The sequence below is a fragment of the Panthera uncia genome, chromosome D4, assembly GCF_023721935.1.
Source record: "Panthera uncia isolate 11264 chromosome D4, Puncia_PCG_1.0, whole genome shotgun sequence".
In the NCBI taxonomy this organism is placed as follows: domain Eukaryota; kingdom Metazoa; phylum Chordata; class Mammalia; order Carnivora; family Felidae; genus Panthera; species Panthera uncia.
In genome coordinates this window covers 72,218,323-72,238,808 of record NC_064807.1, presented here as the reverse complement: position 1 = coordinate 72,238,808, position 20,486 = coordinate 72,218,323, and the positions used below count along the sequence as shown (strand labels likewise).

At 54.6% G+C, this 20,486-nt stretch overlaps 1 protein-coding gene across 2 annotated transcripts in view; it reads left to right on the top strand.

Annotated features, from left to right (window-relative positions):
• The first annotated feature begins 2,767 nt into the window (after nucleotides 1-2,767).
• The window catches only part of AKNA (AT-hook transcription factor), a 45,527-nt gene continuing 27,808 nt past the window's right edge, over nucleotides 2,768-20,486 (top strand). The window contains exons 1-4 of one of the 2 annotated variants that reach the window (XM_049637143.1): nucleotides 2,768-2,868; nucleotides 8,735-9,109; nucleotides 12,607-13,415; nucleotides 15,674-15,748. In XM_049637143.1, the coding sequence (XP_049493100.1) occupies nucleotides 8,848-9,109; nucleotides 12,607-13,415; nucleotides 15,674-15,748 (1,146 nt within the window). In that variant the 5' untranslated portion in view covers nucleotides 2,768-2,868; nucleotides 8,735-8,847. Of the gene's footprint in view, nucleotides 2,869-8,734; nucleotides 9,110-12,606; nucleotides 13,668-15,673; nucleotides 15,749-20,486 lie in introns of both variants that reach the window. The other variant, XM_049637134.1, reaches the window with a different exon arrangement.

Here is a 20,486-nt window from a genome sequence, read left to right as displayed (position 1 = left end):
CCAGGAAGACAGACCTGAGGTCTAATTCCAAATGGATCCCCGAGTAGGGCTTATGGGGGCTAAGATCTGCAGGTTGCCTAGAAGTTCCCAGGGAGAAGTGGGGTTGAGTTCGTCCTAGGAACAGTGGGGAGCACCCTGAGGAGGGTGGAGAGGGGGGAGCAGGGAGAGGCTGGACCAGCACCTTCTTCACTTCTTTCTCAGAGCAGCAGGCAGAACAGGAGTGTTTCCAGCACAGATGGACCATGTTTGCACCCTTTTGTTTTGGAACGATTGCAGTGGTTCAGGGTGGCGAGGAATGGATTGGAGGGGCCCCAGAGCTTTCCAGGAGAGGCCACGTGTGGATGCGGTGATGGGGCAGTTTCTGGTGAGACTGAGGCAATGAAACCGATAGGAGTCGATGATGGACCGTTCACGGGCTGTAAGGGAGAGGGAGATGTCCAGAACGATGGTCACTTGTGTTTGCGCACCTGGGCAAGAGATGGGGCAGCTTTGGAGGGTGGCGGTGTCCTGAGGTCACTGTGGGATGTGTTGCTTTAAGCAGAATTTGGCCCGTGGGGGGAGATGGTGTGCCAGGAGGGGGCGCAGCACAAGTAAAGGCAGGGAGGAGCACTGGTGAGACTTGGGGGGCCGGGGGGGTGGGGGGCGGGACACAGGGAGGTGGACCAGTGTGCTGCTTTCCTTGGTGTTAGGCAGCTGCCCCTAAGATGGATTTGGGGTTATCTGGGGGCCGTGGGGCGTGTCTAGCTGAGGCAGCCACCTGGCCTTGATGGCAGGGCTGCCTGGGTTAATGACCAGGGAGGGAGGGTGAGTGAGTGACGGGCCATCAGGGAAGCCCGCCCCTCGCACAATGGCCCACATGGTCACCAGAACTGGCAGGCGGGGCCTCATTAGGGTCTGGCCCTGCTCCACATCGGGCTGGGGGCTGCGGGGAGAGCCTTACCACCCAGATGTGTGCAGAAGGCAGGGAAGAGGCTGGAGGGGTGGGGTGATTGCTGGGATGAGGGCATCTGGTTCTAGCTCTGGCTTTGCCAGATACTCACAAACTAACCTTAGGAAAGTCCATTCCTTATTCCTTCATTTGTTCGTTCGTTCGTTCATTCATTCGTGTTCCAGGCCCCCAGCTGTACGCTTCGCAGGTCTTACCTCATTGAATCCTGGCAGCCACCCGGTGGGGGGGCCACACTTCTTATCCCTGTTTTACAGATGAAGAAACAGGCTGAGGGCGGTGAAGTCTCCAAGGTCACAGAGCTAGCGAGAGGTGGGGCTGGGATTGGAATCCAGGTCTGCACTGACTCAGGATCCATTTTCCTTCCCTTCTGGTTCTCAAATCTGGCTGCTCATCAGAATTGCCCGGAGAATCGTTTTTTGGACAATAGACGCCAGATTTTTTCCTTTTTCTTTTTGTTTCCTGAATCAGAACCCCTGGATCCTCCATGGGGCCATGCCCCCGCTCCTGCCTCTCCCTCTTGGCTCGCTCTCCTCTGGGGACGCAGCTCTGCTGTTCTCAGGGAAAGCCCAGCTGGTTCCCACCTTGCACTTGCTCTGCACTTGCCCTTCCAGAATACTCTGCTGCCGGCCTTTCCTGTGACTTAACTCCTGCCTCTGTCTTTAGTCCCTTGTTCGAATGTCACCTTCTCAAGGAGACCTTCCTGGCCATCCCCAAACCCTCCTCTCCAACCCCTTACTCTCTGAGCCGCAGATTCTTGACCCGGGCCACATATCCTGGTCACCTGGGACACTTTAACGTGGCGGATGTCCAGAGACTGATTCTGTTGGTCTGAGTCAGCCGCAGGCATCAGGCTGACCAAAAGCAGCCTGGGATATGGGTCAGGGCTCCATCCCACCCTTGTCCGTCTTATCCCTCCCTCTCCATGTTCGTTTACCGGCTGTGTTTATTGGAGTGGAGCAAGGACTTGGCCTGTCTTGCACCTTGCCATGTTCCCAGTACCGTGAAAAGCACCCAGCGGACAGGAGGAGCTCCGCAACTACCTGTCAAATGAATGAATGGGATGAGGGAAACGTGGGGAAAAGTAGCTTGCCCTCTGATTAGCTCTGGGGACAACAGGGGACATTCACCCGATCAGTCACTTCCCCACCTCCAGTGCTGCCTACAAAATCCCACTGTAGCTACAGGCCCAGCTTAGGGTGAGGACGGGGGTTGACGGCCAGGGGTGGGGGGGATGGCAGGCATTGCTGCAGCCTCCCTAAGTTATTGGGTTGCAGGATGGAAGGCAGGACAGGAAATCAGTGCTGCAAGGGTGCCAAGCAAGCATCCAGTGTGAGCTCCCATTGTGCAGGTGAGCACCAGGGCCTGGGGAGGGAGGGAGCCTCAGCCAAGGTCATGCCCTAGAGGGTAAGGGCTACAGAAAAAGCTCCCAGAGGGTTGCAGCTGTTGAGGCCTCCTCCCAGGCTCAGCATGCTGTGTGACCTTGGCCAAGCCTCTGACCTTCCCTGGAACCTCAGTGTCATCGGTCTGTACTTTGGCTGAGACGGCCCCAATCCCTGATGTTGGGAGACTCTGCCTTCCTTTCGTGGGCTGCGAGATACGACCCGCAGAGAGCTCGCAAGGGGTTAAGCTCCTCCTGCTGACTCTCACTCCGCACGCAGACAAACCCCCTCCTTCTGACAAACACTTGTAGGAAATCAGGCTGGGCGCTTCCTGCCCAGGCGAGGCGGCCTCAGCCGCAGCAGGGGCGGGGAGAGGTGGGGAGCGATGCTTGTCTGTGAGCAGCAGCTCGGGCTGGCAGAGCAGCCTGGAGGCGGGCCAGGGCGCCATGGAGGCGGGGGGCTCCCCAGGTTTGGAACAAAGACCTCACAGGCAGGTCCCCTGAGCCTGGGCCAGCAGGATGGTGGTGGAGCCCAAGAGAGGTAAGGGAGTGAGGAGGGCAGGGGAGGCCGCCTTCCCTCTGGGCTGGCCAGTCACAGACTCTCTGGGACAGTCAGGGCAGCTGGACCAGCCCAGCCAGGAAGTTACAGCTGTGGCAGCTGTTACTACTTCTCTCCCAGCTCAGGGAGACTGGCCCCCGGGGCATGGGTGGATTTCAGGGGGATTTCTTCAAGCTTCCGGGTGCTGGATCCCAGTCTGAGCTCTAGTCCGAGCTCTGATTCTGATCTCTGTGAACTTGGACAAGCGCTGGTCCCTCTCTGTGTCTGGGGTGTCCTAATCAGCACACGCAGAGTTAGTCCCTGGGCTGCTAAGGGGCCTCAAAGGTGATGCTCGGATGAGGGGCAGGCCAGGAGGCAGCAGGGGGGTCCCCACTAAAGAGCGGCCCCTTCCGTGGTGTGTAAGGGCCAAGAGAGGAGCAGACACAGCCCGGCTCTTCAGGCAGGCGGGGCTAGAGTCCGCAGCGGCCAGGGTACCCTTCCTCTTTCTCTTCGGCCTCTGATGTGGAGAGAGCTGGGGGCAAGAGGGGGTACATCCAGCTGGTGCTTCCTCAAGGGATTAGTTTTTTGGTGGGAACCTCTTGAGTACAGTAGGTCTGTGCCCTGCCAGCTGCTCAGGGAGGGCAGCTGAGTTTGGGGCTCTGAGCTCAGCCCTTTTGGAGGGGCCCAGGCACTTGGTATGGGGAGTCTTCCTTCCCCTTCCTCCTGTCCTCACCCCGAGTCTGATGGACTTGGTTTCCTAGTCGTGGTCCCTGGGTCTGAATCCCTGGCTGCGTTTCCTGTGTGCGAGGTCTTGGGAGAGCCAGCCATCTCTCTACGACTCCGTTTTCTCATGTGGGAGATGTCAGGGTGGACGTAGGAGCAGGGAGGGGTCACCCTGCACAGCCCTGGCTGGATTAGAAGGGGCCTCAGAAGGCGTGGGGAGGCAAAGGTGAGCTGCATGGCTGCAGTCGGCATAGGAGAACCCGAGAGACTGAGCCATAAAGACAAGGGTCCTCAGTTTTGGAGTGGCTGAAGTGGGCAGAGGAACCCTGTGGGTGTGGCCGACCGACTCGGGAACTGGAGAAGAGACCAGAAGGGGCTCACAGACCCCTGAGAGAGCCGGGGCAGGGCCAGTGGCAGGGAGAGAGGAGCCATACAAAAGGAGGGGGGAGCCATACAAAAGGTCGGTGCTTCCCGGTGAGGTAGTTTCTCCAAGGCAAGCAGGGACCTTGAACCTGACAGCCCAGCACCTGAGGGGATTGAGAGCTGTTTTGGGCTCAACCCCTAGTTCGCATGGCTGGGGCCTTCACCCAACCCCCCTGCCTTTCAGGAGCCACCCTGTGGCCCTCATGCAGGCTGACTGGAATAACCCAGCCTTTGATTGTCATTCAAGGACCCCTGCCCATAGCTCTCAGTCAGGGTCTGTTCATACTTTCAGACCTCTGTGCCTTTGACTATGCTGTTCCCTCTGCCTGGAATGCCTCTCCCCACAGATTCTTCCCCCTAAATCCTCCTTGCCCAGCTTCATGCTTCCTTCATCAATAACCCTCTGTATTGTCACCTACTCCCCCCCCCACCACCGCCGTTGAAACTTTGGAACACTTTGACTCATTTCAATGTTCCTTGTGACTTCCATAGTGGTTGGCACACAGTAGAAGGTCATAGGTTTTTTTAAGTTAATTTGCACCCACTGGGCGTTCAATATACATCTTTGTTACTTTGTAGTGGGTCCTCAGGATGGAGGAGGGAGTTAGCAGTTTTGAAGCTGTTGCCCTCAGGAGCCAAAGTCAACCGGGAACCTCAAGGTTCATTTAGCTACCACCCAGCCCACCTTAATGGGGCAGTCACTCCTTAGAGTAGCAAGGCAGGTGACGTTCTCCCCATTTTACAGGGAGGGAAGGTTAAGCACAGCCGTTGACCGGGAAGCAACAGCATCAGACCTGGAACCTGGTCTCCAGGTGCCCAGCGACTTCTCTTTCTTGCACCAGCGGTGAGGGCGGGTCCTCATCCCTGCCTGAGGTTGGCATGTGGTTGGCGCCCAAGTGTGTTTGTTGACTGACCCGCTGAGTAGCTGGCTGGGCCCTGGGCTCCGAGGCACCGAGGGCCGTGGCTTGCGTGGAAGACAGAGGCCTTGCTCAGGAGAGGCTCCCAGGTTTCACGGCTGGGGGAGCACGCGCACCACTCCAGCTAGTGACCGCAGCTGCCTCTGACGTGCAGCTGCCCCTGGTCGCAGTGAGTTTCTGCGAAGACTGAGTCATCCCGGGAGACAGGATGTTCCTCTCCGTGCGCCCGGAGGCCTCTGTGATTGGGCAGCTGGCTTTGCGGCATGGCTAGAAAAAAGCCCTTTAAAAAGTCACAAAACCACATGTCTCCCTGGCCCCTTCCTCAGTGGAGATTTCAGGAAGAGAAGAGCGGTGGCCCTTAGCACCTCCCACGCCTCTCCAAGTGGCAGGGGCCAGAAGGCCCAGTCGGCCCTAAAGGGTGAGCCTTGCCAGGGATGTTCACTTAAATGCAGATTCCTGGGCCATATCCCAAGGCCGCTGAGTGAGTCTTTGCGTGGACCTAGGAATCTGCATTCTTAGAGGACTCCTAAGAATACTCAAGCTAGAGGCCCACCGAGATTCCCGAAAGGGGTGCAGGCCCCCCAGAGGGTATGGGAAGCAAGGATTAGAGCTTCTCTTTAAAAGATTTTTCTACCTCATGTTTGTTTTTTTTTTTAAGTTTATTTATTTCTTTGGAGAAAGAGAGAAAGGAGCAGAGAGAGGAGAGAGAGAATCCCAAGCAGTCTCTGTGCTGTCAGTGCAGAGCCCGACACGGGGCTTGAACTCACGAACCATGAGACCATGACCTGAGCTGAAACCAAGAGTCAGACATCTAACTGACTGGGCCACCCACGTGCCCTTCTAGTGCAGCTTTTTAAAAATTTATTTTTGGATATATTTTTTCTAATGCGTGTATTTTTTTTCCTATACACCAGCATGAGGATGTGTGTATCTAAAGATATTAATAGAGAGAGAGAGAGAGCATGAGAGCAAGTCTATGTTTCTGACGAGTTTTGTGATAGAAAATTGGAGATTACCAGCTCAGATGAATAGTTTCAAGTCAAGCCACTGTTCCATGCCGACCTTCAGTTTTCTCTTCTGAAAAATACTTTTCCTGTGACCTGCCTCCCTGTTTGGGACGAGGGCAGGTGGAAAACGTGCAACGAAGTTTCTAGCCCAGGCCGGCACAGGGTGAGCCCCTCATATGTGTTGGGAGTCACGGGGAGGCCTGCTGGGTGATCTGGAGGAAGTTCTGGTGGGGAGAGAGGAAGACTGGGGGTGGGGGAGAGAATGAGGCCCCCCGAGCCCTGGTACAGGATCAGGGGTTGCAGCCAGAGGCCGTAGAATGGGGTTCCCTCCCTGTCCTCACCCCAGCCCTTTGAGGAGGCTGCCGCCTTTCTTGTGATGCACCGTTCCCCGGGGAACGTTCTATCCAGAAATAGTTGCCGGCTGACTTTTCTCAACCGTATAAATCAAGGCTCTGACCGAGACCCAAGTGCTCATAAGGCTGCAGGGACACAGACCTGTCTGTCCTTCCGGGAGGCCTAGAATTATACACCATGGTCTCCACAGCACGGAGGGAAGAGCCCGGGCCTGGGCTGTGTGGTGACCTTTCACCCCAGCCTTGTCTTGGCAGGTGGATGGCTTCGGAGTGAGGATTTTGTATGAGCTAACGAGACCGCTGCTCTGTGGGCTGGGTGCTTGGGGAGTATCGCGGTAGTGGGAAAGAAGGAGGGGAGAGGAGATGAGGGGGAGAGAAAGAAGGAAAGGAGGGAAAGGGGGAGAGGACAGAAGGAAGGGGGAGCCCTTCTCCAGCTGTCTTTCCCTGCCTCTGGTCCCTCCGCAGCCAGGCTCCCTCTTCTGGCCCCCTCTCCCCAGGCAGTCGGAGGGGAAACTTGTAAGTGTGCTGTCCTGTGCCTGGGATGCCCTGAATGGACCCGAGAGGCCCTCCTGGACCTGGCCACCATGTCCCCTTGCCCACACTCTGTTGTCAGAGCTCCCGGACCCTGCCCCAATACCACAGCCATAGGGGGAACCACTTCCTGTTGCCCCTCCTGCCCCTGCACTCCATGGACATGCTCTCTCTCTCTCTTTTTTAAATTTAGGTGAAATTCACGTCACATAAAATTAACTTTTTTATTATTTTTTAAACATTTATTTATTTTCGAGAGAGAGAGAGAGCAAGTGGGAAAGGAACAGAGACAGGGAGACAGAGAATCCAAAGCAGGCTCCATGCTGTGAGCACAGAGCCTGACACAGGGCTCAAACTCACGAACCGAACTGTGAGATCATGACCTGAGCCTAAATCAAGAGTCGGCTGCTTAACCGACTGATCCACCCAGGCGCCCTATTTTTTTTTTTTAATTTTTTTTTTTTTTTATTAAGTTTATTTGTTTTTGAGACAGAGAGAGACAGAGCATGAACGGGGGAGGGGCAGAGAGAGAGGGAGACACAGAATCGGAAGCAGGCTCCAGGCTCTGAGCCATCAGCCCAGAGCCCGACGCGGGGCTCGAACTCACGGACCGCGAGTTCACGGACCGCGAGATCGTGACCTGAGCTGAAGTCGGATGCTTAACCGACTGAGCCACCCAGGCGCCCCCGCCCTATTTTTTTTTTAATGTTTATTTATTTATTTTGACAGAGAGTGTGTGTGAGCCAAGGAGGGGCAGAGAGAGAGAGAGAGAGAGAGAGGGAGAGGGAGAGAATCCCAGTCAGGCTCTGTGCCGTCAAAGTGGAGCCCAACCCGGGGCTCTGTCTCACGCACCTTGAGATCATGACCTGAGCTGACGTCTAGAGTCGGACACTCAACCGACTGAGCCTCCCAGGTGCCCCCGAAATTAACCACTTTAAAAGGAGCAATTCATTGACTATATTTATAAAGTTGTGCCACCGCCACCTGTATCTATTTCCAAAACATTTTCATCACCCCGAAAGGAAACCTCATACCCACGAAGCAGTCGCCCCCCATTCCGCCCTCCCCCAGCGCCTGGGAACTGCAGGCTGCTTTCCGGCTCTGTGGGTTTACCTACTCTGGAAATTTCGTAGAAATGGAGTCCTGCTGTGTGTGATCCGTGCCTGGCTCCTTTCACTCAGCCTCAGGTTCTTCGGGTTCGTCCCTGTGGTGATGTGAGTCAGTTCTTCTGTCCTCTTAACGGCTCAGTGCTAGGACACTGCACGTGCACACGCACACTGTGCATCCGCTCATCCTCTGGTCGACATTTGGGTCACGTCCGCCTTTTGGCTGTTACGCGTGGTGCTGCTCTGAACGTACGTGTATTGCTTTGAGTACCTGTGTTCAATTATTTGGAGTACTGGAACGTCCCAGTGTGAATTCTTACCCGAGGGGGGTCAGGAAAGGTTCCCGGAGGAAGTGGCTCGTGGACTAAACACCCCCGCCCCGCCGCCCCGTCCTGCCCCACCCCATGCTTCTCAGGTTGTGCTCGCCTCGATTTGTAGCTGCTGCCTCTTTGTCTGCTTCCTCCTGGGGCTCTCGGCTCTCATGTGGGCAGGGGCTGGGCCCAGCGCCCATGCATGCAGCCTGGCACACGGTGGTATTGCTGGAATACGTGGACCTCTTGCCAGTGTGCGGGACTCTGGTTCCCGACCCTGTATCTCCGGTAATCTTACAAAAGTCTGGAGGGAGAGGAATTATCCCCCCCCCCCCCCAGCTTTATTGAGGAAAATGGAGGCGGCGTGACTTGCTCAAGGTCACACGGCCTCAAGGGGTGGGAGCCAGGAGCTGACCCAGGGCTTTCTGGTTCCAGAGCTCCTCTGACGCAGGGAGGGGATGGGAGGAATGATGCTGTCCCGGATTGTGTCCCCGACAGGCTGCAGGCAGCATGGCTGGTACTGAGACAAGCCGGCGGTGACTCAGGCGCCCACGGTGGCGGCTCCGTGTCCTGAAGATGAAGTGGCCCAGGTGGAGTGCTGGCTAGGCCCGATGGCCAGCTCCAGGACAGAGGTGTGCTGGGCCGAGCCGGGCCTGAGGAAGGGGCCCCGGCGGCGACGCTGGGCCTGGGCCGAAGAGAAAAAGGATGCCGATGGGATACGGGGAAAAGAGGGGCCCTTTCCCAGTGCCACCAGCCCTGAGCTCCTGGAGGACTTCCGGCTGGGGCAGCCGCACCTGCAGCCACCAGGGTGGGGCCCGGCCCCACAGCCTGCTGAGCGTCCGGCTTCCGAGTGCGGAGAGTCCGAGGGAGAGGGTGAGACCGGTGCCCCCTGAGCAGCCCATCTCCTGGTGGGGGGTGGGGAGTGGAGGGCGTTTTAGTGACTTTTTAAAAATGACGATCCATGAAGCCTATCATTTAAAAATGTCAAAGGTCTGAATTACATAAGCGGTAGTGCTCCTTGCAGGAATATCACAAAATACAAGCAAAAAGAGAAAAAACTAAAAAAAATTACTTATTATCCAGAGAAATGCTCCTTTCCATATGTTTATATGGGAATGTAGTGTGCATTCTATGACCGACAGGGTAGCCTGCTTTCGTGTAACTTTATTTAAATTTTTTTTTTAACATTTATTTATTTTTGAGACAAAGAGAGACAGAGCATGAACGGGGGAGGGGCAGAGAGAGAGGGAGACACAGAATCGGAAGCAGGTTCCAGGCTCTGAACCATCAGCCCAGAGCCCGACGCGGGGCTCGAACTCACGGACCGCGAGATCGTGACCTGAGCTGAAGTCGGACGCTTAACCGACTGAGCCACCCAGGCGCCCCTCGTGTAACTTTAATAGACAGGACATTTCCCCAGCTCGTCATATATCTCTCCACAAACCATTCTTTTTTTTTTTTTTTTTTTTAATGTTTATTTTATTTTAGAGAGAGAAAGAGAGTGAGCACAGGAGGGGCAGAGAGAGAGAGGGAGAGAGAATCCCAAGCAGGTTCCGCACTGACAGCTGTGAGCCCGACACAGGGCTTGAGCTCAGGAACCGCAAGATCATGACCTGGGCCGAAATCGGATGCTCAGCCGAATGAGCCACCCAGGTGCCCCTCCACGAATCATTCCTAATGCCTGCAGAGGAGTTTTCTGGTGTGGCTCTTCCATAACCTGGGGGCCAATCTCGTGCTGGGCATATAGGTGGTTTCTCGTTTTTGCTATTACAAATAATGCAGAGATGAATGTCATTAGTACATCTTTGTATATTTGATTTGATAATGACCTTGGTAATTTAAGTTGCTTGGTCCAGGGCTTACCCCCATTTTTAAGATTTTTTAAAAATCCCAATTAGTGATGAGAATGTTGGCATCCCTTATTGTCTGAAATAAGTGTTTCCCTTGCATCGAGACAGCTTACGCTAAATTCCTAGTTCCGCTGAGAGGTGCCTTCTCTCTGAGTCTTGGTTTTCCCATCTGCGAAGTGGGGTAGTGATAGCATTGAGAATAGCGAGAGCTTGATATGACATGTCTGTTGCACTTACAATACGATTGAAATGTCCAGACTTAGGATTCTGTGAATCAGGCAGGCCCCTGTGGATAGTAGAGATTGTGCCATGACCCAAAGTTCTTTATGCCAGGTCTGCTTAAAGTGAGGTTTGCCCACAGCTATTCACTGGAGAGCCATTAACCCCTCAGGGAAAGGTAACTGGCATACACTGGGATGAAAGGGCAAGGGCAGAGGCATCTCTTCCTGAGGTCACATGGTAACCCCTTGCTATGATGTAATAGCTGCTGCCATGTCCCTTGCCCATAGAGTGTGCCAGCCACAGGGCTGGGCAGGGCTCAAGTCGTGTCTGCTTCCCTCCTCACCACCTTCTGCCAGGTAGGAAGGACTAGCCTCCAGTCCAAGTCAGGGTTGCCAGAGAGGTCAGCAACTTGCCCATGGCCCCCGGTAAGGGATCAGAGGAGCCAAGATTGAACCCAGGGCTTCCTGGCCCCAAAGACTGCTTTCCTCACCTCACTGTGTGACCCCTAGCAGCAGAGACTAACTCGCCAGCATGACTGGGACTTTGGTCCTCAGTTCAGGACTACTCCGAGCCACTGCATGATCTTTGACAATTACTCAACCTCTCTGGGCTTCACATGTGCTGCTGTAAACAAGAGAGACTTGCTGAAGGAGATGTTAAGGAGTTGAAGGATGTAGAGGTGCCAGGGGGAAAGGCCAGAGGGGAGCAAAGAGTGATACAAGGGTTATGACAAAGGTGCATCAGCCCAGAGCAGAGGGTCTGTGCTTGATGATACCCAGACTGTGTCTCATGAAACTTTGGGTCTATTCCTGAGGCTGACATAGGTTCTAGGACAGAGTAGGTGCTCAATAAACATGGACTGAATGGATGATGCACAGATGGATGGATGAATGGGTGGGTGGGCAATGGATGGGTGAGTGGATGGGTGGGTAAGTAGCTAGATGGATAGGTGGATGGATGGGTGGATGGGTGATGGATGGTTGGATAGGTGAATGGATAGATGGATGGCTAGGTGGGTAAGTGGGTGGGTGGAGTGGTGGATAGATGGAGGAAGGGATGGGTGGATGGACAGATAGATGGACAGATGGGTGAATGGGTGATGGATAGGTGGGTGGGTGGCTGGATGGATAGGTGGATGGATACATGATTGAAAGGATGGATGGTTGGATCAATGGGTGAGTAGGTGATGGATGGGTAAGTGGTTGGAAGGATAGTGAATGGATGGGTAGATGGATATTTTTATTCATATTTTATCCATATTACTACTATGTAATAATTACAACAATTATCCATTTTCTGGGGGCTTTGCATACCTTATTGTCCTCCCTCCCTCTCTTCTTCTTTCCATTCAGTCAATAAATATTGAGCATCTACTCTGCAAATACAATAGTAAACAAAAACAGAGGCTATCCTTGCCCCTGTAGAGGTTATAGTATAGTGGGGGAGAAAACTATTAATGAACCAATCGTGTAAGTAAATGAAAAACTGGAGCTCCGATAAGTGTTTCAAAGTAGAGGCATTCAGTCCTGTGAAAACCTAGAAAAGGAAGAATCCGACCTAGTTAAGGAGGTGTGAGAAGAATTCCCTGGTGAGGTCAAGGTTGAGCTAATGCCTGAAGAACAGATAGGAGTTAACTAGGCAAGGAGAGGGAGAGAGGACCCTGGCAGAGAGGATCAGCATTTGCAAAGGCCCTGTGGTGGGAGCATTGTGGCATGGCTGGAGCCGAGTGAGACTGAAGGGGGGCTGTAGAAAACAGATGGACCAGGAGAGCTAATGGGGAGGGAGGTGGGGATCTTGGGACCTTACTCTGTCTTGGGAACAGGAATGTACTGATGGAGGATGAGCGTGAGATTTAAGGGGATGATTAAGTGGCTACTGCAGTGGTCCAGGCAAGAAAGGATGTTGGCTAGAGCAAAGGTGGCATGGGACTTAAGAGCAGTAGGTGAGTTTGAGAGCTCTGTGGGAGGTAATTATGACAGGACCCAGTGACAGAATGGATTATGGGGGTTGGGGGAGAGAGATGGCCAAGGTGCTTCCCAAGTTTCTGGCTGGTGCAACTAGATGGGAGCCTGAGACAGGAAATACTGAGGGGACAGCCAGGTATGAGGATCAGGTTTGGAAGACCGGGGACAACTAGAGGGGGTGTTAGGTAAGCACTTGGCCATAGAGGGGGATCCCTGGGATCCTTGTCTCCCGACATGATGAGGAAATGAAAGGTCAGAAGGGTGAACTGACTCAAGTAATGTTACACAGTGAGTCCAGACCTGGTATATACTGAACAATCACCTGTCTTTCCAGAGTTTGAGGTAGAGGATGTGGACAGCCCAGAAAGTTCCAACTTGCCTCTCAACTGGCTTCCCGAACAGGATCCTCAATCTGCCATGACTGAAGAGGAGCCGGATGAAGCCCTCGGAGGTCCTGAGGTGGAGGAAGCTGGGGAGGGCTCCCCAAGATTGGAGTATGAGACTGGCCTCAGCTCAGGGGGCGATGGAAACACCAGCCCCATGGCTGTGGGGTGGGGTCAGGACACAGGCTGGGTGGCCCCTGGCACACAAGCCAGTGGAGACAAACTTCCAGAACATTCTGAGGTCCACCCAACTGTTGACTTCAGCTCTGCAAGGTCCTGGAGCAGTGGGACTGTGAGCCTTGACCACCCCAATGACAGCCTTGATTCTACCTGGGAAGGAGAAACCGATGTCCCCCAGCCCACTGTCCTGGAGGAAACTTTACCACAGAGCTCCAGCCACCACCTCCTAAACCCAAACCCCAGAACTGGGGGAGGCGTTGCTGTGGCAACCCCCACAGAATTCCAGGACTCCTCGGTACCCCAGAGCCAGAGCCTCCAGTGTCCAGCAGACAAGTGGAAAGAAACTACCGGCCTCTCCTGCCCTCAGCTGAGGGACAAAGCCTGGAAACGGACGCGGACATCACCTAAGCCACTCCCTTCTCGATTCACTGGCTCCATCAGCCCTCCGAATCTGCCTAGGCCAGCTCGGCAAGACAGGGTGCCACCCAGGCAGGGAGCCACTCTGGCTGGCCACTCATCATCTGATGCCTCCAAGTATGGGCGGGGGCAGTTGAACTACCCACTCCCTGATTTCTCCAAGGTGAGACCCCGGGTGAGGTTCCCTAAAGATGAGAGCTACCACCCCCCCAAGGCCAGGAGCCACAGCAGGCAGTCTCAGGGCCCTGCCAGGCCGCTGATCTTCAAATCACCTGCTGAGATAGTGCGGGAGGTACTGTTGAGCAGCGGCGAAGCCTGCCCGGGAAAGGACCCACCTTCTCCCCACCCCATCACCAGGGTACCCCAAGAATTTCAGACTCCTGAACAAGCCACCAAACTGGTCCACCAGCTCCAGGTAAGCTGGACTCATTTCTACAGGCATGTCACCAAGGCACCTGTTGGCTTGGGTTCGAGGCTATGCGGGTGGGAGGACTCAGGACTGGGCCAGGAACCCCCAGTTGATAGAGGGAGGGTTGTTCCCCGGGCTGTGAAGATAGTCCCAAGCCCTTTGCTCAAAAGGGCAGTGCTTGCATTGCAGCCACAAGGGTAGTCCGTATGTGCTTGTTTTTAACTTCTGTGAGAAATTCAGAACATACGCAAGAGAGAAAATGGTATAACGAACCCCCACGTACCCACCACCCTGCTTCCGCCCATGTACCTGCCATACAGCCCCCAGCAACATTTTTTATCTAAGGCCCCACCTCTTCCCCCCCGACTCACTGTACTGGAATATTTGGAAGCAAATTTCAGGTGTCAGATCATTTTACCCAGAAGTATTTTACCGTGTATGTCTAAAGATAAGGACTGTATCTTAAACGTCACGACACTGTTAGCATACCTAAAAGTCAACACCAGTTCCTTAATATTATCCAGCATCAGTGTTCAGGTCTCCCCTGTCTCTCACAAATGGCTTGTTTATTGCAGCTGGTTCAAATCATGGTCCACACACAGCTCATCTATCGCATGTGATCAGTGTGCCTTTCAAGTCTCCCCCGCTCCGACCCCCGGTTTTTTCAAACCTCTTTCTTTGTTGTAATTGATTTTTTGAGGACACCTGTTGTGTCCTGTAGAGTCTCCCATATCCTGGAATTTGCCAATACACCCTCTCATATCTCTTCACGTGTTCCACTGTCTTCTCCTTGTCCTGTATATCGTCCGTCTAGAGCTAGAAGCTTTTCCAGGATGCAGTTCTCTGTTTATTTCCCCTCCAGACCATGAGCTCCATGTGGGTAGTGATGTGTTTGGCAAGAGCATGTCACAGTCGGTTCATTCAGGAGGCATGGGATGCTTGCTCCTCTCTGATTTGTGAGGCCAGTGGTCACCGACAGTCATGGCCTTGATCCTGTCCTCTGTTTGGGGTGACAAAGTGGTAGTCTCCTAATGCCATCGTTCCTTCTGCATTTTTTTTGCTGGAAATCTTCTCTAAAGTCAAATTTTCCCGCATCAACTATTTGGTTACCAAGGTCTCGTTCACACGGGAAACTCAGGTGAAATGCTTGATTCTGTCCCTCTAATTACCAGCTTTCAGAATAATGCATCTGTTCCCCAACATCCTTCAAAGGCGATCGGTGCCGTTTACTTTTGCTTTTTCTCTGTCGTGACTTGTTTGATGAAGCTGTTCAGTTTTATTTAGGGCAGATAGTAACCCACCAGTACATACAGGCAGTTGTGATTTTCAAGTCTTCTGTGGGACCCCTGGATGGTTCACTCTATCCACCATTTAAGAAAACACTTATTAAGGGGCATCTGGGTGGCTCAGTCGGCTGAGCGTCTGACTCTTGGTTTGGGGTCAGGTCATGATCTCGTGGTTCGTGAGTTCGAGCCCTGCGTTGAGGCCCCGTGCTGACAGTGCTGAGCCCGCTTGGGATTCTCTCTCTCCCTTTTTCTCTCTCTGCCCCTCCCCTGCTTGCACTCTTCTCTCTCTCAAAATAAATAAATAGACTCTTTAAAAAATTAAAAATTAAAAAGCACTTATTAAGCACATGCCCCTGAAGCCCTGGGAATAAAGCAGTGGGGAAGATATAGGTGACAGAGCTGACAGACACGAGCTGACAGAGCTGTCCCCAGAATGTGGACAGATGAGCAAATAGTTGTAGCCTGCAGTGACAGGGGTTGTATATCAAGGTGAAGCAGCCCAGAGGCCCTCATCCCTGATTCACTGTTAGTGATGTCAGCAGACCATCCTGCCTTCTATCCCACTCACAATATGGCCCCGGGGTGTGTGTTGCACAAGAGCCTGAAGGGGTCTGCTCCGCTCCCACCACTGAGCTCTTAGCGCTCTGAGGAGCCCTTTGGGGGGCAGGCTCCCACGAGGGGTCTCACGGTGAGGGGCGTGACCGTGTTCTTCTCCGTCTCTCGCAGGAGGACTACCACAAGCTACTCACCAAGTACGCAGAGGCGGAAAACACCATCGACCAGCTGCGCCTTGGGGCCAAGGTACTGGCTTGGGTAGGGTGGAGGTGGGGCCCCGGCCCCCAGAGATGTCACTCTCCCATGGTCTTTGTTCCTGCCTCCTGAGACCCTGGGGATAGAAGAACCCAGCCCTCGGTCTACAACGAGGTCCCTCTGTGACCTTGGGCAGCGACCTTGCCCTCTTTGGGCTCTATCTCCTTAATTGTTGATGAGCTTTTATGTCCTTGAATCCTAGAATCTGGGGTCCCCAGTGTTTTCACCAGAGCAGCACTTGGGCTCCACTCCTGGCTCTGTTACTGACCAGCTGTGTGACCCCAAGGAAGTTTCTTGGGTTCTCTGAGCCTCAAGGTTGCAGCACAGAGTTTCTGCTCAGCTCCTGGTGCTTATTTCCTGGGCCTGAGCCTTCCTGAATGTCTCGCGCACAGCCTCACCCCTCACCCCCCCGACCGAATGTTCGGTGTGTGGCAGGGGGAAATCCATCCACCCCTGTCCTGCCCAGCCCCCACACGACTTGGGAGGAGGCTGAGACTTCTACACTTGGGACCTTCCCCTTTGTGGGGGTGAGGCAGGAAGCGGGACCTGTTGCAGCCCTTCACGGCTTCCTGTTTCCCCTGCCCCCCTCTTGCCCCATGAGGCCTCAGTGGAGAAGTGGGTGGGAGCTGAGGTGCAGAGAGGCAGATCTGCCCTCTCGCTGGCCTCCTCTCTCAGGGCCCCCACCTGGCCTGTCCCTGTCATGCTCCAGCACCCCTCCCCTGCTACAGGCTGCTCTCAGGCCTCTTGAGACATGGCTGTGAGGTGTCCCTGAGACAGCCGTGATGAGAAAATGGAAGAAGTCCTGCCGTGGGAGCAGTTCTGTGTCCCCACCCCACCTCAGGACACAGGCAGGTCCCTCCCACCCTGGCCTTCTTGGGCACATCTGTGAAAGGGGTCACACAGACCTTCCTCCTGGGAGTCAGTGGCTTCCCCCCGATGTCTTAAGGCTCCTTCTAGCCGTCTGAACTACGGATTCAGAGTCCGGTGGAAGGGCGGGGGCCTTGGGGAGGCCACAGGTGGGTTTGGGGAGGCGTCCTTCCTGGGGGAGCCCTGCCCGCATGACTGCAGACTCCTAGAAGCTCCAAGGAGAAAGGAACTGGCCATTGGGTCCAGACCCTCAGCTCGGCCATCTAACAAATTGGGAGTTGGGTCCCTAGGAGGGGCAGAGGTGGCCAAAGTTCAAGGTCAGGGCAGAGCCTTGGAGCATCCCCTCCCTCCTCTTCTTGCTTCGTCCTTTACTCACGTAGGAGAATGAGTCAGTATCCGGAAAGCACGTACCAGGGCCTGGCAAACACTTCTAAGAGATGGAGACTATTCTTATTTGGACTAATATTAATCTGAAGGTGTTTATGGGGTGCCCAGGTGAGCCATGCCCAGTGCAGGCACGGGCAGGGGTGGACACTGTGGGAGCACAGCTGTGGTGAAGTTCCTGCCCTGGGTACTCCTCCGACGTGGTGGGGACCCAAGGTCTCCCCACGGGCAGTCGCCTCGTCCTGGCTAATGACCCAGACCTGTCTCGTGTGTGAGAGGAGCATAGGAGGGGAGGTGGGAGAGGCTGGGGATGGTGTTCGGTACCTGCCCACCCACTCTCACTTGGCTTTCTGGAAAAATGACTCCTTAGTTTGGGGGTTCCCTGCAAGAGAAGGGCGAGCGCAGGTCAGCTGGATGCCGGAAGCAGGATGATTCTCTCCCGGTCCCCCAATCTCACAGCTGCCCTGGGGGAGCAGCACAGGCAGGGCTCCCCATCCCGGAGCCTGATGGGGAGGGGATGCCACGGTCCCACAGGGCCTGGGGGAGCACAGCTCCCAGCTGGCCCTTTCACCCTGTCCCCAGCTCTGAGGACTCTACCCTGAAGACTCAGGAGATCCCAGAGCGGCTTCCTGTTCAGAGCCCTTGCCAGGGAGACCAGTTCATGGAGGCAGTAACACTGTTCCCTCAGACTGAGCTGGTGGGAGTGGACTCCCCGGGGTCCTGCTGAGCCCCCTACTCTGTCTGCTCAGAGCCCAAGGGGGAGGGGGTGGGCCCACGTGGGAGGGGGCCAGGCTGGGGACATTGCCCTGAGGACACCCAGGCCAGCCCAACAGCATGTGGGCAGCAATGGGTGGGCACCCAGGGAAGGGGGCTGGCATTTACTGAGCTGTTAAAGGTGCCAGGACCCAGGCTACGTACACTGCCAGGGTCACCTCATATGAAATCCTTCACGAGAGGAAACCGAGGCACAGCCAGGCCGAGTGGTTCACTCAGCACCCTGCAGCTGGTAAGGGATTAACAGCTGGGGATTAAACGTATGTGTGCCTGACTCCAGAGCGGGCACTCTTTTCCCCACGCCTGGGTGAGCGGGACCTGGGCTGTGGCACCGGGTGTGTGGCAAAGGCACATGGGCAAGGCAGAATGATGGTGTCACAGTGGTAAGAGCAATAGTGATGGTGATGTCTGCTGACCACTGTCCTGGGTGTTTACCCAGGAAACTGGGTAAATACTGGGTAAATACTGTGTTTACTGGGGAGACTGAGGCACAGAGAAGGTAAGAAATGTGCCTGTCACTTAGCAAGTAGGTGCCAGAGCTGGGGCTTGAGCCCAACAGTCTGTCTTCAAAGCCCACTATTAACCCCACCTTCTGTAGCAGAACCAGACTAGGTAATGGTGGGTTCTGCAGCTGGGGAGGGCTGACGGAGTCTCAAGGCCTGGGCCGAGGGCACCCCTGGATCTGGACTCGGGGGTGGGGGCAGGGAGCCGGGGCTGCTCGGGAATCACTGCCAGACTCTGTTCTCTCCCCCAGCTTAGGGCCAGAGTTGATGGTGATGTCACCGATTTGCTGCCCTGCAGTCACCTCCCCCCAGCTGCTGTCCCTGGGCTCAGCTGCAGGGGGATCTGGAGGGGCTGAGGAGACCAGAAACCACCCCAGACAGAATCAGGGGAAGGCGGGGGGGTGACATAAAACTGCCTTTCCTAAAATGTGTGTTTCTGATGACCACTAGTTGGTCCAGAAGCCCCTGGTGGAGGTGGGGGTGGGGGGCATCGGGGTTAGTCTTCAGAGGAGTTGGGCGAAACATTGCCTATTCTCTCTACTCCCCCCCTCCTCACCCCATTCATAAAGCCCATTAGCATTTTAAAGGCTGTGAGAAACCCATCTGTGCAAAGACTAGTCAGTTATTTAACCCCGCATTTCCCACACTCCCTGGTCTTCTGTTCACTGATTAACCCCCCTGAGGGAGCTAATCTAGCCTCAGGGAGCTCCATGGGATACCCTGGCTTAAAAGGGGCACCCTGGAGGGCTGGGGTGGGTGCTGGCCTGTCCGGAGACAGATCCCAAGAGGGAGGGGCCTGAACAGCTTCAAATTACCCACACTCACCTCCAGCTCCCCCTTCCGAGGCCTCTACAAGGGCTCTTGGCCCCTCTACTGGAACAGCAGGCATGTTCCTGTAGTTCCCCAGGTTGGGCCTTGGTGGGCCGGGCCTGTGGCTGGGGGAGGGGGAGGGTGGGGCACAGGGAGCATGCAGGAGGGCTGGGTCTTCCCCAGATTTGGGTCACCATGGGAGGAAAGGGGTGCTGGTGGGCAAGCCCCCACAGGCGGGTCTGAGCAGATGGCCCAGAGGATTATTAAAATCCAGCTTTGTTCTCATCAGAGGCTGGGTCTGAAGGAGGGGGAGGCAAGGGGGGCCAGGCCATGCTGGGCCATTGTCCCTCACTTTGGAGTAGATTTCTCTGCCACAGCCAGGACGTGAAGAGCAGCTTAAGCAGGGAGAGGCTGCCTGCTTGGGGGCTAGGGCACTCCCTCTATCAGGCATACCCTAAACTCTGCACTCCTGACCTTGGGGCAGCAGGGAGCAGTGAGATAGGCTGCCTGACCAGCTGGGGGCACTGAGGCACCACAGGGGAGTAGCTTTTCCAGGGAGCTGCCTCCATGATGGCAGTAAAAATGACAGTGGTGATGATGACGGTGATAAATGTGATGATGACGGAGGTGATGATGGTGGTGGTGATGGTGGTGTGTAACGATGGTCGATGGTCGATGGTCGTAGCAACAAAGATGCTGATGATGAATAGGAGGACGGTGGCTGCTGTTTACCGGGCACGCATTTTGTGCACCGAGAAATCACCCGTTCTGGGACTCAAAAGGGAGCAGCAGTGAAGCCCGCTAGTGAAGGTTTTCGGCTTTGGGGGCCGTAGAGCCTCGGCGGTGGTGACTCAACCCTGCCGTTGCAGCACGAAAGCAACCGTAGTAATACATAAACAAGCATAGCTGTGCCCACTAAGACACTATTGAAAAAAACAGACCACGGCTTGCCCGCCTCTACACTGACCACCATACACGGGTCTCCTCTAATTTCGTGCTTCACGTGGCCTTTCCCGGCCGTCGGTCTGATTCCAGACTTCTCTCTCACACGTGAGGCTGTTTACCGTTTGAAATCCATCCTCGGATGAGGGGGGCCTGCTACTGCTGAGAGGTTCATTTGTTCACTCGTTGGCTGACGCCTTCATTCAGACCACCATTCATCGCTGTTATTATCAATGTGATAATCACTATTGAAAATGTTTTATTACTAATATGTTATTATATGATTATAGTTATACTTGCTGGAAGTACTGTATTAGTTATAATTGTGGTCACATTGTCAATTATTATAACAAGTAGTATTTAAAATTATTAATATGGAAAACCATAGACTTTAGGGTCAAAGTAGGATCCTAGTCTCAGTCCAAGGATTTATAGCTGGAGATTTTGAG